The sequence below is a fragment of the Cydia splendana genome, chromosome 16 (assembly GCF_910591565.1).
Source record: "Cydia splendana chromosome 16, ilCydSple1.2, whole genome shotgun sequence".
Lineage (NCBI taxonomy): Eukaryota > Metazoa > Arthropoda > Insecta > Lepidoptera > Tortricidae > Cydia > Cydia splendana.
The window spans coordinates 6,674,613-6,693,332 of record NC_085975.1 but is presented as its reverse complement, the minus strand read 5'-3'; the positions used below and the strand labels follow the sequence as shown (position 1 = coordinate 6,693,332).

Here is an 18,720-nt window from a genome sequence, read left to right as displayed (position 1 = left end):
TATTCAAGAGATATATGACTGGATTTTCTTTTTAATTTAGGTAAATAAGATAGTCGGGTTAAAATAGATAGTGACGGTCTAAGTGGCCAAATATAAACATCCTTAGGTATTTATATGGTTACAATGGTGTGCTACGATATATTTGGCCAATTTGGCGGTTTTTATCTATTTGACGCTAAGACGCCATACGAGTACATACATGTCTGAAACTACTCTCTCTCTTCTTAGCCCTTTTCGATCTTAGAGATGTAGACCTCCTAAAATTTTTGCCATTCTGTTCTATTTTGTGCTCTTTATATCCATTTCGATCCAGCTGTTCTTTTGATATCGTCCTACTAACGCATTTATGGCTTCCCTTCTGGGCGTGATTCTCCTCAAGGTCTGCACTGTACCAGCCTCTTGCACCATGAGCCGTCTTTACGGGCCACTTGTCCAGCCCACTCCCACTTCAGTTTTGCCATTCGTCTGCTTATATCAGTGACTTTACTTACACTGTGTTCCCGGAGCCTCTTCTTTGTCTTCCAGTCCCTAAGTGTGAGATTCCTACCATTCTTCTTTCCGTTGCTCTTTGGATTACTTGCACCTACTATGCTGCGCTATTTAATAAAAATGTCTAACTACCTATGATGTCCTGTCGCTGTCCTGGGATTAGAATCGCGATACGAGATAGCCAACCTGATTTTCTTTCTGACTCAAATCCTTACAAGTTTACATAAAATGATTATGAGAGATGTAAAGTACCTACAGGCGCGAATAATGATAAAGTGAGATCAAATCGACATCAATTTGTTATTTCGAATTTGCCTCTAGGAGTCTCTTTACCGATGCTTTGTATGGGAAATAGGAATGTGCATTGATTCCTATTTCCCTTACAAAGCATATCGTGATCAAATATCACGCAAGATATTGTTTCACTACGATATAGAAACATGGCTGGCACACCGCAAGATTCAATCAACGCAGAATATTTTTACATTATTAAACTACTTACTTTGTTTTGTTTTCAAATTGTGATATGAATTTGTTAGATGGGCTTATTAAATATGCGTTGTTTCAATGAGAATATTTCCAATATTTAATATGACCCACATCTTTATTGAAGTCCAATTTAGAAGCATTGCCACGAAAACATGCCTCTATCAATATTGGTAGTAGAGATGCCACGAATATTCGGCAACTATTCGTTATTCGGCCTATTCGGTAATTTTACCGAATAATCGATATTCCGCCGATTGTTGCCTACTATTCAGCTGAATACCGAATAGGGTGATTCAGGAGACGTGAGCAGGACTAACACTGCGCATATCGTTAATTATAAGCAACTGTTTCGTATCAGTATTAGTGAGGTTAACGTTAATTTTCTAGTCGTGTTGAAAAAAAAGTTATTAATTTTTTCACGACATGCATGGTCACCCTAAAATTAGAATACTAAACTACCGATATTCTGTGTCAAATTGAATGTCATCAGTGTCATCACGGTCTGGTTACTTTTGAAAACTCGTATCTCACTCAAGTTTGACAGTTCATTTTCTTCGTAATCAAAATGCCATTACGGTTAAAGAGGTTTTATGTTTATTAATTAGGTCCTGTAGGGTGACCATGATTGTTGAGAATTAAATTTGCCCTCACCAAAAAGTTAAAAAATAGGAAATAGTGTGGTTGTTTCTCCTAAATACGACGGTGATCGATCAATTATCAGTTACTGAGTGTGCAGGATTAGTCCTACTCACGTCTCATGAATCATCCTGTATGTTGCGCCTACCTAAAAAGAAAAATTATTCAATAAAAAGAACCGCAAACCACTATATTTAATTGTAGCATGTTTTCTGGAAAGTTGTCAAATACGAAGACCCTGTTTTTGAGCATTTGTTAATTACAAATAATTGTATTTTTATCATGGATCTGATTTGATTGACTCTAAATACATTCACTAGTTCTGAGAAACATAACTTTAGCGAACGTTGTGCTTTGTTGGCGAACTGTTTTCATAATTAACGTGACTCAAAATGTTCGCATGTTATGCCGAATATTCGACGCTTCGGCCGAGAAAGGGGCCGAATATTCGGTATTCGGCCAAAACCACTATTCGGCGCATCTCTAATTGGTAGGTATCCTTGTTGATCAGACTAACAGTGTATCTGGCACAATTGATAGATTGGCAAGATTGATTAGCGCTCGATAACGGATGCGGCTATGAGACGGCGGTGTACTTAACTGTAACGATTGTTTGAGCTATGATGAGGGAATAATAGGAACTGGAGTAACAGAGCTGCTTTATGATAATAGAATTAATAGAGAGATGAAGGCAAAGAAATCGTGCTGAGAATTAAATAGTTACCCCCGTATTCATGAACGCGCTACAAACAAGCGTACAAGCGTGGGTATGATCCCCTATTAGGAATTTTAAATTCCTCTTGCCTCCTGTATATTGTTTAATTTAGGTACCTACCAATGTTACATACGGCTGTACGAAGTGTAGAAAAATGGAATGGGAAATTCCGTACACGGCGGTAAGAAGTTGATAACTCGAGATATTTTATTGTAGAAATTTGAACTTAAAATAAAATTACCTACCGAAGAGATTAGGTTGTCTGGAAGAGATCGCTTTTAAGCGATAAGACCGCCTGTTGTTACCTCTATTGTCTTTGTTTATGTTATTGTACATTTATTGTAAACTACGTGTATGTGAGGTGTGCAATAAAGAGTATTGTATTGTACATAAAGTTCAAATTTCTTCGTTTTTTTTTTCGCCATTTATCAACTTCTTCCCGCCGTGTACGAAATTGATTTCTCTATGAACAGGAAGTTAGCGTAAATATCCTTTTTAAATCTCCGTTTGACCTAAATACGTATTTTTGAGTTGATTTGCTCTAATTAGTTTTTTTATAGCTCTTGGCAAAGGCTGAAAAGCTTAACACTCTTGATGCTATCCAAGCTAGTTGGCAGCACTCTTAGCACGCCTGTTGACTTCTCAGACCAATTAGGTTAGTTAAGTTCTAGCTTAACCTGGAAAACTTGGCTACAGTGTTCTATTAAAGATGCTTGCTAACGCTGCTTGATAAAAACACTACATAGGCAGACTAAATTAACCTAAAAATAATGACTTTTTGAAAAGATAATAAGGAACAAAGTAGGTAGGTACCTGAATAAGTATTTTATGAGAATGAAAATAGCACTTTATATGAAATATAAATAGGAATCAATTATATGTATTGAAATAATCGAATAGCTGAGTGTAACAAAATGCAAAACAATGTTCAAACTGACTTAAGGTAACTAAAGTAGCAATACGAATTAATGGATACATACTAATTTTATTAGCCATGTTTTATTGACCGAAGCGTAGCGAAGGTCTACGTTTTGACTCGGGCATTTTGCTTTTGTATGTCCGGATGTTCTCCTCTACGGGTCGCAATTCTTAACCGATTCTCGTGAAATTTTGTAACCGAATTCTATGATTCGATTTTTTTTTGTCGAGCCGGCTTTTGGAATTTTTTTAAAATGGAAAAGTTGTGACAGCTCGCGCTTAAACAAATAGTCGTATCGGTATCATAAGAGTGTATTCTTTTTGAGACATGTTTACAGATTAAATGGCCAAAAATTCAGAAAAAATATTTTGCTGGTTTTGAAGGTATTAAGATATTTTAGTTTGTATGTCCGGATGTTCTCCTCTACAGGTCGCAATTATTAACCGATTCTCGTGAAATTTTGTAACCGAATTCTATGATTCGATAAAAAAAATTGACGAGCCGGTTCTTGGAATTTTTTTAAAATGGTAAAGTTGTAACAGCTCGCGCTTAAACAAATAGTCGTATCGGTATCATTAGAGTGTATTCTTTTTGAGACACGTTTACAGATTAAATGGCCAAAAATTCAGAAATTTTATTTCGCTGGTTTTGGAGGTAATAAGATATTTAGTTTTTACTTGAGAATGAGTAGCTAAATTTCGTCACCTTAAGTAAGAACCATCATGGCGTATTTTGCAAACGTTCGCTTTTTTTGTTTGCACAGAAGGTCTGGGTTCGATCCCCAGTAATTATATGCTGGGATATAACTTTTTGTATTTTTTTTACACTTTTCGTATTGTTTTTTTTTATTTACTATATTATCATCGTGCCCAATAAGATATGCTCGCGAGGTGTACAGCTCACAGAGCCACTAGTTCATTTAAGCTAGATTGTGTTATAAAAACACGTGTGTTTATCCCCATTGAGGACTTCAATTAAATCCAACACATTGCAACAGTACATGCAGCACATTAAGTACCTAGTTGGGAAAGTATTCAGAAAAATCTGTTGGAAACCAGCTGCATAATTATGTAGGTAGAATTTAAGTACATCTCTAAAGGGGCCCACTGATTAACAGTCCGCCGGACGGTATCGGCCTGTCAGTTAGAACAAAATTTTGACAGTTCAGAACAACTGACAGGCCGATACCGTCCGGCGGACTGTTAATCAGTGGGCCCCTATATTGTTAACGTTAAAAATTTAAAGCGCTTTGAAGTATCTACGAAGTAATTAGAACACGATTATTCTAATTTTCCTGTTGCTTAAAGTATTTTTTGTTAGTATATTTAAGCATCAAACTGGTCTGTAGTAAAAAGTCGTGGGATACCACACAATTAAGTTGATTCATTGACAAAGAACTGCTGGCTGACTGACCACAGAGTATAGAAATATAGGAGGCGATAAAAAAACAATTGTTTTATTGTTTATCAGTTTTCCTTAAAAACTCTTTCAAATAATGATAGTAGATAAATGAATAAATGCTTACCGGATATATGTAGTAGGGAATGCAATAACCGGCCAAACTTCATAACCGGTTTCGGTTACAGTTATGCCCAAAAAATTACCGAATATCGGTTATAATCGGTTACGGTTACTTTCGGCGAGTTTTAAAAAAATTTACAATGCAGTAATTTAAAAAATACAAAAATCTTTATTTTGGTACCTACAGTATTAGGGAATGTGAGTAAAAGACTTCGTTTTTTAATAAAACACACCAAATACAGTAAAAGTAAAATATGACCTTGGACGTGATACAAAATTCAATAAAAATATTTCATAAATAAGGGAAGTAAATTTGGTATTATTTTTGTTATTAAAGTCCACGAATGACAAAAATTATAGTCACAGGCGTCACAGCCAAAAAAGGCAGTATTTTGTAGTCATTAGATGATAAAAACATACAATTCAAGTCATAAATAAATAACCGAAAATAACCGTAACCGGTTATTGGAGTTACTAATATTCGGTTGTGAAATTTTGTTAAAATAATCGGTTATAACCGAATATTTCGGTTACGGTTATAACCGATTTGCATTCCCTAATATGTAGGTACTTAGGTAGACTAATATTTATTGTGTCATTATGACTGTAATTTTGATGTAGGTACGTAACAAAAATAATTTGAGAAAAAGTTAAAACAAATAATTTTGCAGAAATTTGGCAACTGTTTTCCAAAAAATAAAGTAAATCTCCCAAAACATCCGATATCTATGGTTACCAGCTGGTGCGTGTCGGCGTGGACCGTTTTATCGCCAAGGTTGCGTGCTGAATGCTACAAAATAAATTAAACTATTCCGAACTGATTGCATTCAAAACAAACATCTATTCAAGAGCTTTTAATGACCTTTCATGACAGGGCGGTGATGTCACCGTCACCGGTCTGTCGTCTGTCAGTAAGGTCGATCGGTCTGTAAGAACACTTGAAGCTGATAATCGAGTATGTCAACACATCCTTTATCGCAGAGGCTTCTTAAAATTCAACCAGATAGGTATAATTTTTTTTAGTCACATTACAATACGAGAAGATTTTGAGACTTGTACATTATAAATAGCAATATCTTCTCCCGATTCCATCCTTCACTCCAGCTCCAAGAAGATAAGAGATAAGAGAGACTTGGCAGGACTAATTTTCCTTTTTCTTATAACAGATTAATTTTGTCATGGGATTTTCCAATAAAATTCGTGACGTACCTAATCAAGGCGATAGATAGCTAACGTTAAATCCATTAAATACGGATCCTGATTATTGATTAAAATATACGATTAGATTAGATTCGATTTATTTTCATAACATATTACTTGATATTACGTACCGAAGTACTTAATTCCTTTAGATTTATTATTTCCTTTATTTAATTTGGGGTTGGGGTTTTTACAACGTGAGTATAAAAGTACCTACAATATAAAAACATTTATTATATTGTTATGTTTGTTCTGTACACGTGTCTGTGGTTAGGTACGTATCTGATAATTTTATAAGATGGACTGTAAATGTTTCCGCCAAATAATGACAGGAAGTAATCAGTTACGTCCATTTTGTATCACGGAATTATCAATTCGCGTCCATTTTAAAATCGTAGGTTTACTCACTTAGTTCCATTTACTGTTCCATAAATAGATCACAATGGCACTGCATTCATGTAAAGAGTCGTATGTATATAGGGAGGTAAATAATGTATAGACTTTTTTAATTCGAGGAGGAGAATAATGGTACCTATTTAAGTGGGAAATTCTCGCCGGCTATTAGCGGCGTAGTTTGTTACTTTGACATGACATGATACGGGATACGTGACAATGGTACTGTACGGTTACCATCAGTTTGTCACTGACATAAACGCCGTCGAGAACGTAATTTACTTTCTATACGTCCCGTTTGCACTAATATGCGAGTGCGAGCGAGATGTATAGAAAGTAAATTACGTTCTCGACGGCGTTTATGTCAGTGACAAACTGATGGTAACCGTACTGTTAATGTAAGTACCGCTAGGCGTTATCAATTTGATGTCATAGATATGATAAAATATAAGTTAAGTGTACTCTTAAAATTAGGTGTTTTATGTTTATGTAGTACCTATCTAAAGGGCACAGATTACCAGTTCGCCGGACAATATTAGCCTGTCAGTTAAACGCAAAAGGTGACAGTTCCGAACAACTGACAGGCTGATATCGTCCGGCGACCTGGTAATCTGTGGGCCTCTTAAGGTTCACGCGCAGCTAAAGATTCACATATAACTCGAAGTAACGAAGTTCACCATTACGATTACCGAACTCCACTAATGGCAACTTCGATCTTGCGTCACAGCTCCCACACGCTCGTTTGTCATCAGATTTGCATATGTCTTGCGGCGCTTTTAACTCCACTGTGTCACGCCCCATTTCACCTGATGTTACTTTATCAAGTTTTATTTGGCGAGAAGTCAGGGTGAGTCGGCGGTTCTGGAATAATGGTGGTAGACATAATGGAACCATGCGTGGCATCGCTATCCATAATATAATATCGCTTGCTTAGGTACCTACTCCTAGAAGATGCTCAGATTTTTGCTTTTACTTTGATTACAAATTTAATTCAGTTCAAAGATATTGACAGAAAATACACAAAATAAAACGTTGAAAATAAATTCTTCAAATGTTGTACAGCAGCTCCACAATTTTTTTTTAATTCAACCCATCTGTAATTCAACCCCAAGGTGGGATAAAAATCTGATGAAAAGTTTTTACGATTTCTAAGTTAATCGCAGCCGGAGGTTAGTTTTCAATATATCAATCTAAGCACATACAATTAAAAGTTTTAATTGAGCTAACTTGTTAGGTAAAGTCTCGTTATGCAGTAAACGTTACACAAATGAAGTGATAATTGGTAACGAAGGACTATACTGATATACTCATACCTTTAGTAAGTAAGCATTTCGACATGCATTTCTGTAAGTTTGAACATTACCGAAGTGCTAATGTCTGAGTCCCTGATGTGCTTAATAATAAAAATCTACCAGCTGCCGCATGTTGAAATCTTTCAAATCTTCAAATGTGTCGGTCGTAAAGGCTTCTACAAACCTTGCGACAAATGGCATGCGATTTTAGATAATTGCCGGCTAAGTAGGAGAGACCAATTCAATCGATAGACGACATGCATTGTATCCCTAATGGCATGCGATTATCGGTGACGTTTGAAGAGGCCATAACATAGATCAACAAGATGGACCCCTCGCCCTCGAATCTTATTGTTAATAATGATTAACGGTCGTGATTCCCCCAATCGGAGATCAAATTCTCGATGATGACGATCCTCCGTCTGGGTCTGTCCTTGCTGTCATGGAGCATCATGTAGTTTGGCGGATTACGGATTTTGATTTGATCCGCGCACCTATGCCCTGTTTATCAAAAGTTTGTTACTTGCAATACAAGTGGAAGTCCCTTTTTGACAGCTTTTGTTAGAAAGGGACTTCCACTTGTATTACAAGTTACAAGCTTCTGATAAACAGGGCACTGGTTGAAGTGCGACCTGTCGTCGGTTATCTTGATACATCCTTTAAATATGTCGGTAATATAAATAAATAATCTGCCAATAAAATACACATTTAAAAACTATACAAAATAAAAGTATTCACATAAATACCTATGCCTAATTTCGCTGCACAATGAAATCAATTTGTAATAGTATCAATCATTTATAATCTCTATTCTATTTGATTTGATAATAGATAGGTTACGAATAGAATCTATTATTGGATGTCCAAACTGTAACAATATATATGCTTGATTATTACAAATTGAGGGTTACTATAATTAGACCCGGTGCCAACAATAGAGTCATGTTGAGCCTACAACCAAGAGACATGAAAATGGATCACGTTGTTTGGACATATCCATGGTAAGTGACCCATTTTCAGTGTAGTAAAGTTTATGGTGCTGTGTGCGACACTCACGCGAACCTCTCGTCGCTTGTTTCCTGTAATTATCAAACGGAAGTACACTATTTTGTGCTTTATTTATTGTTTAATGATACCACGGTTATTATTTCTTCAATTATAATATTGTACGTACATGTACAAAACTGAAGCCCTTTTCAGATTTAACAACTGGTTACAGTTTTGATCTTATTTTGATACGACGCGATGATTTTGAATGCGGGATACATTTGTCCGGTACTTGAGACTCATGTGTACCAAATTTCAACTTAATTGGTCCAGTACCTAGTTTCGATAAAATAGGCTGTGACAGACGGACAGACAGACAGATAGACAGACGCACGAGTGATCCTATAAGGCTTCCGTTTTTTCCTTTTGAGGTACGGAACCCTAAAAATGGGATATATATATTATGTACCATAGGCTATTAAAACCAATGTACCAGAGTCGTTAATTTTTATTGCATTGTCCAGAGAAGAACCTTTTTCTAAAATGTGTTGGATCCTAACTGGTATTTTTTAAAGAGAATCCGTTTATGAAAAGGCTGTGTCTAAACAATAGGTACAATAAGGTAAACGTACTAGTGCTCGACATGCTAATGCCCAATAGATGACACCTTGCTGTCACCTCTATTGACAATGACTTAAGTTTAAAGATGACATGTACAGGGACCGCGTCGAGCACCAGTACTACGGTAGTACTATTAGTTATTCTGTGCCAGCACGTTTACCTTACTATTAGAAGTATTAGAACAAATTAAATTATCACCTCACCTCACATGGGGCACTGGAGGCCTTGGTCACTTTTTCTCAGCAAGTATATGACATTTATTTCAGTTTATAATAGGTTACTTACGGCTTGATTCGGAAAATGAATTAGATTTCTACTAGACTTCAACAAGTTACGATACGGATAATTTAAAGATATTTGTAAGATAGATATGTCAAATTTGACGTTTCCGCGATTCTGGAGGTCCTCTTGAACGATTTCGACAAGTTATGACTTAGATATCCAAGTCTCATCTAGTCGATATCTAACGTAGATCTAGTTGATCTCTAAATCGTCTCAAGATCTTGTGATTATCTCGAAATCTGAATAGGCCTGTTACTCTATTGCATACCTCACGCAGTTAACGATTACTATACCTACGCGTATCAAATTGTATAAACTGAACGTTTGCACTTTGCAAAGCCTTATTTGTATGACATTTAGATCCGGTTTTTGTATTTAGGTGGTACCTATGTAAATATTTATTTAAGTATCTTATGAACTTACCTACTAGTAATATTTACCTACGTAGTAGGGTAGCTAAATATTAGGTAATAGGTAAGAAAGAAGTCGTACCTACGAAAATGACGCATTACGTTTACACACTATTCGAAGTAGATGTAACCTACCCATTTAGTGAGATATATTTGATCAACAGCTTTATAAGTACCTATAGGTATATGTGTAAATGACTGAAACATAAATACATATTTACTTACATATAGATATATTATAATAGTAAAGAATCTCTGTAAAATTTTGTCTTTTTGTAACAAACACAAATATCAAAATGACGAAGCGGGACAAAAGTTTATCAAAGCCTTATTTAGGCTCTACGTAGCTTGCTTAGGTTGCTGATTTAATATTGGATACGAACCCCCATGTACAAACAAGAGCACTAAAACCCGGTCACTTTGCAATAGGTAAACAAGGCCAAGCTTCCATGCAAAATTAACCATTTTATTTGCTATTGAGTGTAGAAAGCGCTGATGAATATTTATTACCCTTTTGGCTAATGGCTACCACAAATTACATCCTATGGACTTGTTTGCGGACTTTGTTTTTCTACTTTTCTAAACATTATAGACATTTAGCAATCGAACATCGTGCATCGCATTTCTGCATGCCTTCTCTCTCGGTCACGATCTTGCGGACTATGGACGTGACTTGGTCATTTGCGGGCGGCTACAGAAATGGGCGACCGAGTCGGATAAGTGGTAAAATAAACAGATTAAGAAATAAGGAAAATTCTAGGTTAAATTGAATCTATAAGAGGTAAAAGGTAAATTAGCTTACTTACGTCAACTCTCCTTGTAGATAGGGTTGCCGGATGGTCGGGATTTGGCGGGATTCTCCCGATTTTTAGTGTTCCCGATTCCCGACGAAGTGAAAATTGTCCCGAAAAATAGCTTCACATTATAAAACAATAAAATCAAGTTCCGAACTGTCGTCGAGCGAGCGAGCGACCCGCGTCGAGTTTTTTGTTTGTTCAAGATCTCAAAGAATCTATACAATTTTTATATAAAAACGTCTATAGGCAGAGCAGCTGACGTAGTGCCAATAATGTAAAATATCATGTTTTTAATAGGTACAATTACTTTAATTTGAATGGTTTTTTTCCTGGCTTAAGTCCCAAAATCCCGAAAAATTGATATTTTTTCGCGATAATAGCGCCTTTCGATCTGGCAACCCTGCTTGTGGATGGTCTCGGTAAACTGGGGTTATTTTGATTCGTGGGGTAACATTGATAATCGATTTTAAACTATAAGGATATTTTCTGAACGCTTTCATCTTGTATTTAGGTTGCCAACTAAATTATATCATAAAATTAATAAGCTGGTGTTCAAAAATTAACTTAGGTACTGTTCCCCAACAATCGTTGATCAGTCGATCGATACCCCACGATTCAAAGTTACTTCAGTTTATACTTGGGAAAAAAGATTGTCAGAAGTGGACAAATTTTAACTAGTTTTTTTTGTGTATCTTTAGGTACTTACTAAATTAAAAACAAATAATTTGTACATTTTCGGGTAGTTATAACATTTATTGATTCACCAACCAAATACAAAACCACCTGGATCTGTCACTGAACGACCTGACTTTAACCTACACTTAAGAACTGGCTGGCTACTGGCTTAAGAAGCCAATTGAGGGTAGATTTTGTTTACTCTTTTTTAAATACCTAAAGATACAGACTATAGGTGTTTCGAAAAGCCTAGTTACCACATGACAAACGTAGTATTGTATAGGTAGGTACCTACTGTCATCGTAAAATTGCGAACACCCGACAGTTTACAATCTCGCTAGTTAAATTATAAACTGACGGCAGGAAGATTACAAACTAACCTAACCTATTTTAGATTGTAAACAATGGTTGCATAACCTTACTGTGAGGTATATATTTTGCCCCAAGGATTACAATACCAAATGGACAACTAAAATGGCGATAATAGTGTCAACATCCTGTTATTAGTTTTATCTAGTCATATTGTAGTTATAATAATAAAACAAAACACGCGCTTAAATGTCAGCGTTTTACGTGTGCATATTTTAATACACTCTGACGACTTAAGTAGACGTAAAAAAACATTACAATTCAACGCCACTTAAATGTCACTTTAGTAGTGTATAAGTTACACGAAGTAAGTCTTATAACCGTGTAACGAAAGTGGACTGGTTGGAACTATCATTTATGTAACGGAGAAAAAACGAATCTTTAACAGTTATAGGCAATTTGACACCCTGTTTTTCACTGATGATTTGTGGGTCGTGATCCAAAACCACTTTCTGACTGTAAATAATCCACATTATCATATGGTAGTTGAGCGAAACCAAGGCTCCAAAGTGTTCGCAAAGGACAAGTCTATTGGGCAAAGCCAGCTGACAAAGCTGAAACGGGAAGATGGCAGCATAGCGTCGAGCAAAGCGGAGGTTTTAGGTGAGATTGAGAGGTTCTATGGACAGTTATACACTTCGATCGCAAAGCCCGTTGACAGCTTGGTAGGAGATCCAAGAGCCAAGCTGTCCCGACATTATACCGAAGATATCCCGGACATCAGTCTGTACGAGATTAGGATGGCCCTGAAGCAGCTTAAGAACAACAAGGCGCCGGGCAAAGACGGAATCACTTCAGAGCTTCTGAGAGCGGGTGGAACACCGGTACTTAAAGTCCTCCAGAAGCTCTTTAATTCCGTCTTGTCCGAGGGCATAACGCCTGAAACATGGAATAGAGGCGAGGTGGTGCTGTTCTTCAAAAAAGGTGATAACAACCTATTGAAGAACTACAGACCCATCACGCTTCTGAGCCATGTCTATAAGCTGTTTTCAAGGGTCATCACGAACCGTCTCGAACACAGACTTGATGACTTCCAGCCTCCCGAACAAGCCGGTTTCCGAAAAGGCTATAGTACCATAGACCACATCCATACGCTGCGGCAAGTTATACAGAAGACCGAAGAGTATAACTTGCCATTATGCTTAGCGTTTGTGGACTATGAGAAAGCCTTCGATTCGGTGGAAACATGGGCGGTGCTTGAGTCTCTTCAGCGATGCCATATTGACTATCGGTACATCGAAGTGTTGAAGTGTTTGTATAGTAACGCCACCATGTCGGTCCGAGTACAGGAGCAGAGCACGAGGGCGATTCCATTGCGAAGAGGCGTAAGGCAGGGAGACGTTATCTCTCCGAAACTGTTTACTGCCGTAATGGAAGACGCCTTCAAGCTCATGGAATGGGAAGGACTTGGCATCAACATCAACGGCGAATACATCACTCACCTTCGGTTTGCCGACGATATCGTAGTCATGGCAAAGTCGATGGAGGAACTCAGCATGATGCTCGATGACCTCAACCGAGTTTCACAACGGGTGGGCTTGAAAATGAACATGGACAAGACGAAACTTATGTCAAATGCCAATGTTGTGCCCATCCCAGTCTCTGTTGGGAACTCGGTACTCGAAGTTGTTGACTCGTACATCTACCTAGGACAAGTAGTCCAATTAGGTAGGTCCAACTTCGAGAAAGAGGTCAACCGCCGAATCCAACTCGGTTGGGCAGCGTTCGGGAAACTACGTAATGTCTTTTCGTCCGACATACCTCAGTGCCTCAAGACGAAAGTCTTTAATCAATGTGTGTTACCAGTGATGACTTACGGCTCCGAAACGTGGTCTTTCACTATCGGCCTCATCTCAAAACTTAAAGTCGCTCAACGAGCTATGGAGAGGGCTATGCTCGGAGTTTCTCTACGTGATCGAATCAGAAATGAGGAGATCCGTAGACGAACTAAAGTCACCGACATAGCCCACCGGATTAGCAAGCTGAAGTGGCAATGGGCAGGCCACATTGCACGCAGAGAAGATGGCCGATGGGGTCGAAAAGTGCTCGAGTGGAGACCACGGACTAGCAAGCGCAGCGTAGGACGTCCACCCACAAGATGGACAGACGATCTTGTTAAGGTCGCCGGAAGACGCTGGATGCGGGTCGCTTCCAACCGGCACGTATGGAGGTCCAAGGGGGAGGCCTATGTTCAGCAGTGGACGTCTTATGGCTGAGATGATGATGATCATATGGTAGTAAAGTAATCATGATCACCCTCTGACTTTTGACTTACGATACACTTACAATAAACCTATTTTAAAAACGACTCGAAGTCAGCATTGGACGTTTTATATTGAACCACATCAAGTTTAAAAAAGTCGAGTTGTACGTATTGACTTTTGTTAAATGTTTTGTCTTGTTTAACATGCAAATACCGCACTCAAGTATCCACAAATGAGCTCATCAAAGAATCTCACAGTTTTACCGAATGACTCATTGGCGTTATCCGCGGCCTGCAACCTTAGAATTTTGACGCGTCCGGTCCTAAGGTTATCTGCCTCTCTATCGCACTTGCATATTTGAGCGATAGAGAGTCAGACATGATTTTCGTTTTTCGATTTCGACGCGTGATTTGTAACTTGTAACTTTTTTACAAATTCGGAGGTCTGACTTAAAGTGAGTCGTTTGGTTCGGAGCAAAGTTATAGATGAGCGTTGAGCGTCCTGTTGTGAACAGATGCTGCTAGCTTTCTTTAAATAACTAACTAATAAGTAATATATAACTAAATATAAAGTGAATAGTTTGCACGACATGTAGTTACTTAGTTTCGTATTTCTGTAATAGTGTATTAAAATTCAAACAGTTCTAGTATTGTATTTAATTTTAATTATTTTAATTATATTTATGTCGTTGGACTAGATACAATCTATTTCTTTATTTATTTTCCTTCATAAGTTAGGCTCTTTATAACATGAATATAAAAGTAAAATACAAAAACACATAAAAAAACATATAAACACATTATAAAAAACCTAACCTAGGATGCCGCCCTGCCGCCAGCAGCGGGGCAGGGCCCAAGCTACCGGTGGTCAGGGCCGCAGAGAGAGGAACCGGCGGACTATCCGCGCCGTGTCCAAGATCACCGCCTTCTGCATCTGACCCTTGATCCAACCACCTAGCGAGAGTCTCTCAAGATGTTGGTCGAGACTCTTCGCTATTAGACCGTTCACTGAAACGACTATCGGGACAATGATCGTCGAATCAACATCCCACATGGCGGTTATCTCGTGAGCCAAGTCTAGGTACTTACTGGACTTGTCCTTCTCGGCTTTCACGAGATTCTCATCATGGGGGATGGTGATGTCAACGAGCACGGCCCGACGTTGCGATCGATCTATTATCACGATGTCAGGCTTATTGGCTACAATAGTCCTGTCAGTGATGATAGATCGATGCCAATAGAGCGTGGCACGACCATTCTCGAGAACAGGCGCAGGTAAGTACTTGTAGTACGGTACTTCGCGGTCCACAAGGCCGTATAGAAGAGCAAGTTGCTGGTGAATAATCCTGGCTACGAGATTATGTCTGTGCAAGTACTCGCCGTTAGCAAGATGAGAACAACCGGAAATGATATGCCTGAGTGACTCTCCGGGACGGCGGCATGCCCGACAAATGTCGACCGTACCGTCCTTCAGGATATATTTCCGATAGTTGTACGATTTTTTTTATTTAAAGATTTTTTATTTTTTTCTTCAATTTGGCTTGTCTAAAAAAATCTTGAGTACTCAATATTAGATTTAATGGATATTTTATACGACAGACGAGTGTAAGACCTAATGTTTCTTGGAGAAATGTGATCATTAACATTAACTGTATCGACTAGTAGAATAAAATTGCAAGTGTTTATTTTTTGGAATTTTTAGTCGAGTCCCGGGCGAGGCAAGCGAGTTTTAGAAAATCATTGAATGCAGTTTTGTTTCTTTTTAAAAATAAAGGAATGTCTCCTTTAAGTAAATTGAACCAGCTTAAGGATTTAAGGTAGTTTCCCTCCAGGGCCCGACTTATCTTTCCACACTGTATACTACTAATAAATACGCTAAATTAGGTACATTTTAGTATTATTCAATATCAAACAAAGCTTAACAGTGTTACGCCAAAATTATTCAAAATTTCCTTCTTCCAACCAATAGCTCGCTTGCTTGACCCTAAATTATTACAAATACCAGGTCTCACCGTAATGCAAAAGTAATGATGGTTTAATCAAGTAATTACGGCGGCGCGCGGCGTAATAATAACCACGAAACAAGTAAATTGGTTCCTCTTCACAACATCCGTGACTGCCGACCTTGCATCATTATTCGGTGACAAATTAATTGCATAGTCATCATTCAATTAGGTACTAAAAATAGACTGGCACAGGTAAATTTGCAATTAAGTACTTACCTACATATTGAAAATCAAAAATTAGTAGGTAGAGTTAGACCAAGAAAAGTCTGCAGAAATGTTGATAGCACACGCAGTTTTAAACGTCAAACTTCTATGAAACTATGACGTATAAATAACACTTGCACTGCTTGGGCTATCAAAATCGCTGCAGACTTTTCTTGGTCTAACTCTACCCATACCTATGTAGACGGATTAAACATAACTCACACAAATGACAGTGTTTTCATAGATATACTTTTCATTTGTCCATACCTAGGTAATTATGTACATTTTTAAGTCTCTTCTTAGTCGTGCACTCTTGACAGAGTGGTCGTGGTAATGTCACGGTCGATTTCTGCGCCACCGCAGCTTTTGCGATCCGTCGCCATGTGGCTCTGTTTTTGGTGGAGTGGGAGCATATATATTTTTAAGTAACTATACCTAATTGTATCATTTAATTCAACTTTTACAAGTAGATTCATGCATCTTCAACCACCTCTTCCTTGTTACAGAACACTCGCTTGTACCACCTGAGCTTCAACTACCCGAATGAAGTACAAAACGTCCCGCCCTGTAATGAGGAGCTGCGTGAAGTAGAGGAGAATGGGACGAAGGAACTTGAGCATGATGCGGCTAGGGAGGTGCGTGGCCTTCCTGGCCGCGGCTGCCTTCCTGCTGCCTTTTACCATCCTGCTGATGGTCGCTGACCAGCAATACAACCTCACCTACAACTCCAAACGAGTCTTCTATCAAGAAGTAAGATACCAACACATATATTGCGTTAGACCATTAGTCATAATAATTGTATTGGTTTTGAAAGTTTTCGGATTTGAAGTAAGGTAGAGCCAGGGAGGATGTGCGCTACAAGTGCGCCTTCACCTTTGACAATTTTTTTAAGGAAGGTTCCTTCGCAATTTAAATCTAATCGGCCTATTACGTCGCGTTCAGAAATTAAGTCCTTGTTTTGCACCTACAGCTTCGGTACTATGAGAACACATTACTTCGGAAGCGTTATATCTACTGTGTTAGATACCACGTACCAAAGCTATTGTATGCAATGCTTCAAATGCACTCAGAAAAAGGGCCATTTACCTAACCTAAATCTGTAAATAAATTTAGTGTAGTTTGCATCATCGCCTAACTCAATCGCACATACACAAAATGTAACCAACTGTACCTATCTAATCTAATTTCTATTCAGTTGCTAGTCCATTCTAACACCGCTAAGAACCGCTTTGTGGCGTTTTTTCTTTCAACCGTTAAGCGTACGCGACCTTTTTACGGTAACGGAATGGACCCAGCAACCGTTTGTGGTTCTGGACCTACGAAACCACAAATATGACGGTTATCTCTCGGTAGGTAGTCTAGATGATACCAGTTAATATGTTTTTGTTCCAGCAACAATTTTACTTAATTACCAGACATTATTAGCTAACTTCCTTGAATATTTTTAGTACAAAACGAGGTACTTGTAGTCAACTTTGTAGACTCATTTGAGGGACGTGAAGAACGTCATACTCATCTGTAAAATTTTATTTTACTTTTTTTCGTGATCGGCCATATATTTTTAAACAAGGAAGAAATTAATTTTAAAAAAGGAAGGAAGGGAAGGAAGGATTAATTTATTGACCGGTACTGTCCTTTCGTTTTTTAGCGTAATTAGGTGAAGGAAGAATTTGTACGTGTACCTACAGTAAATACTGAAGTTGCTAGGCTGGGTACTGCATGGTAAGAAACGCCGTGAAAACTGTACGAAAATACCGTCTACATAACGATGTTTATTTTAGAGATTTACGGCGTACTTATGGCAATCAACACGTAATATTTTCGAGCGTAATACGAACATTATTACGAGTAATTTGGGCGTTTAACACGTGCAAAGTCGAGACGATTCATCTCTCTTTAAAGGTGTTCTAAAATCTGTAGAGTTAAATATGTAGTCTGCAGCGATTTTGATAGACCAGACTGTGCAAGTATTATTTTTAGGGTTCCGTACCCAAAGGGTAAAACGGGACCCTATTACTAAGACTTCGCTGTCCGTCCGTCCGTCCGTCCGTCCGTCCGTCCGTCTGTCACCAGGCTGTATCTCACGAACCGTGATAGCTAGACAGTTGAAATTTTCACAGATGATGTATTTCTGTTGCCGCTATAACAACAAATACTAAAAACAGAATAAAATAAAGATTTAAATGGGGCTCCCATATAACAAACGTGATTTTTGACCAAAGTTAAGCAACGTCGGGAGTGGTCAGTATTTGGATGGGTGACTGTTTTTTTTTGTTTGCTTTTTTTTTTGCATTATGGTACGGAACCCTTCGTGCGCGAGTCCGACTCGCACTTGCCCGGTTTTTTTTAAAACATCTAAGTTCTATAAAATTATGACGTATAAATAACACTAGCACAGTCTGTGGTATCATAATCGTTGCAGAGTTATCGTGGTCTAACTAAGACCTACCAACATTTTACTGTTTCTTCAGGGATTTGAAATATTTGTGTCTTGTGTTGTCGATTAGAACAA

The 18,720-nt window shown here is 38.0% G+C and overlaps 1 protein-coding gene and 1 long non-coding RNA gene across 3 annotated transcripts in view; both read left to right on the top strand.

The window, feature by feature from the left end:
- LOC134798162 (uncharacterized) overlaps positions 1–18,720 on the top strand; it is a 152,438-nt gene that overhangs the window by 91,543 nt on the left and 42,175 nt on the right. The window lies entirely within an intron of this gene.
- LOC134798150 (carbohydrate sulfotransferase 13) overlaps positions 1–18,720 on the top strand; it is a 68,455-nt gene that overhangs the window by 16,550 nt on the left and 33,185 nt on the right. For both annotated transcript variants that reach the window (XM_063770489.1, XM_063770491.1), the window contains exon 2: positions 16,715–16,958. In XM_063770489.1, coding sequence (XP_063626559.1) covers positions 16,806–16,958 — 153 coding nt within the window. In that variant the 5' untranslated portion in view covers positions 16,715–16,805. The remainder of the gene's footprint in view (positions 1–16,714; positions 16,959–18,720) is intronic.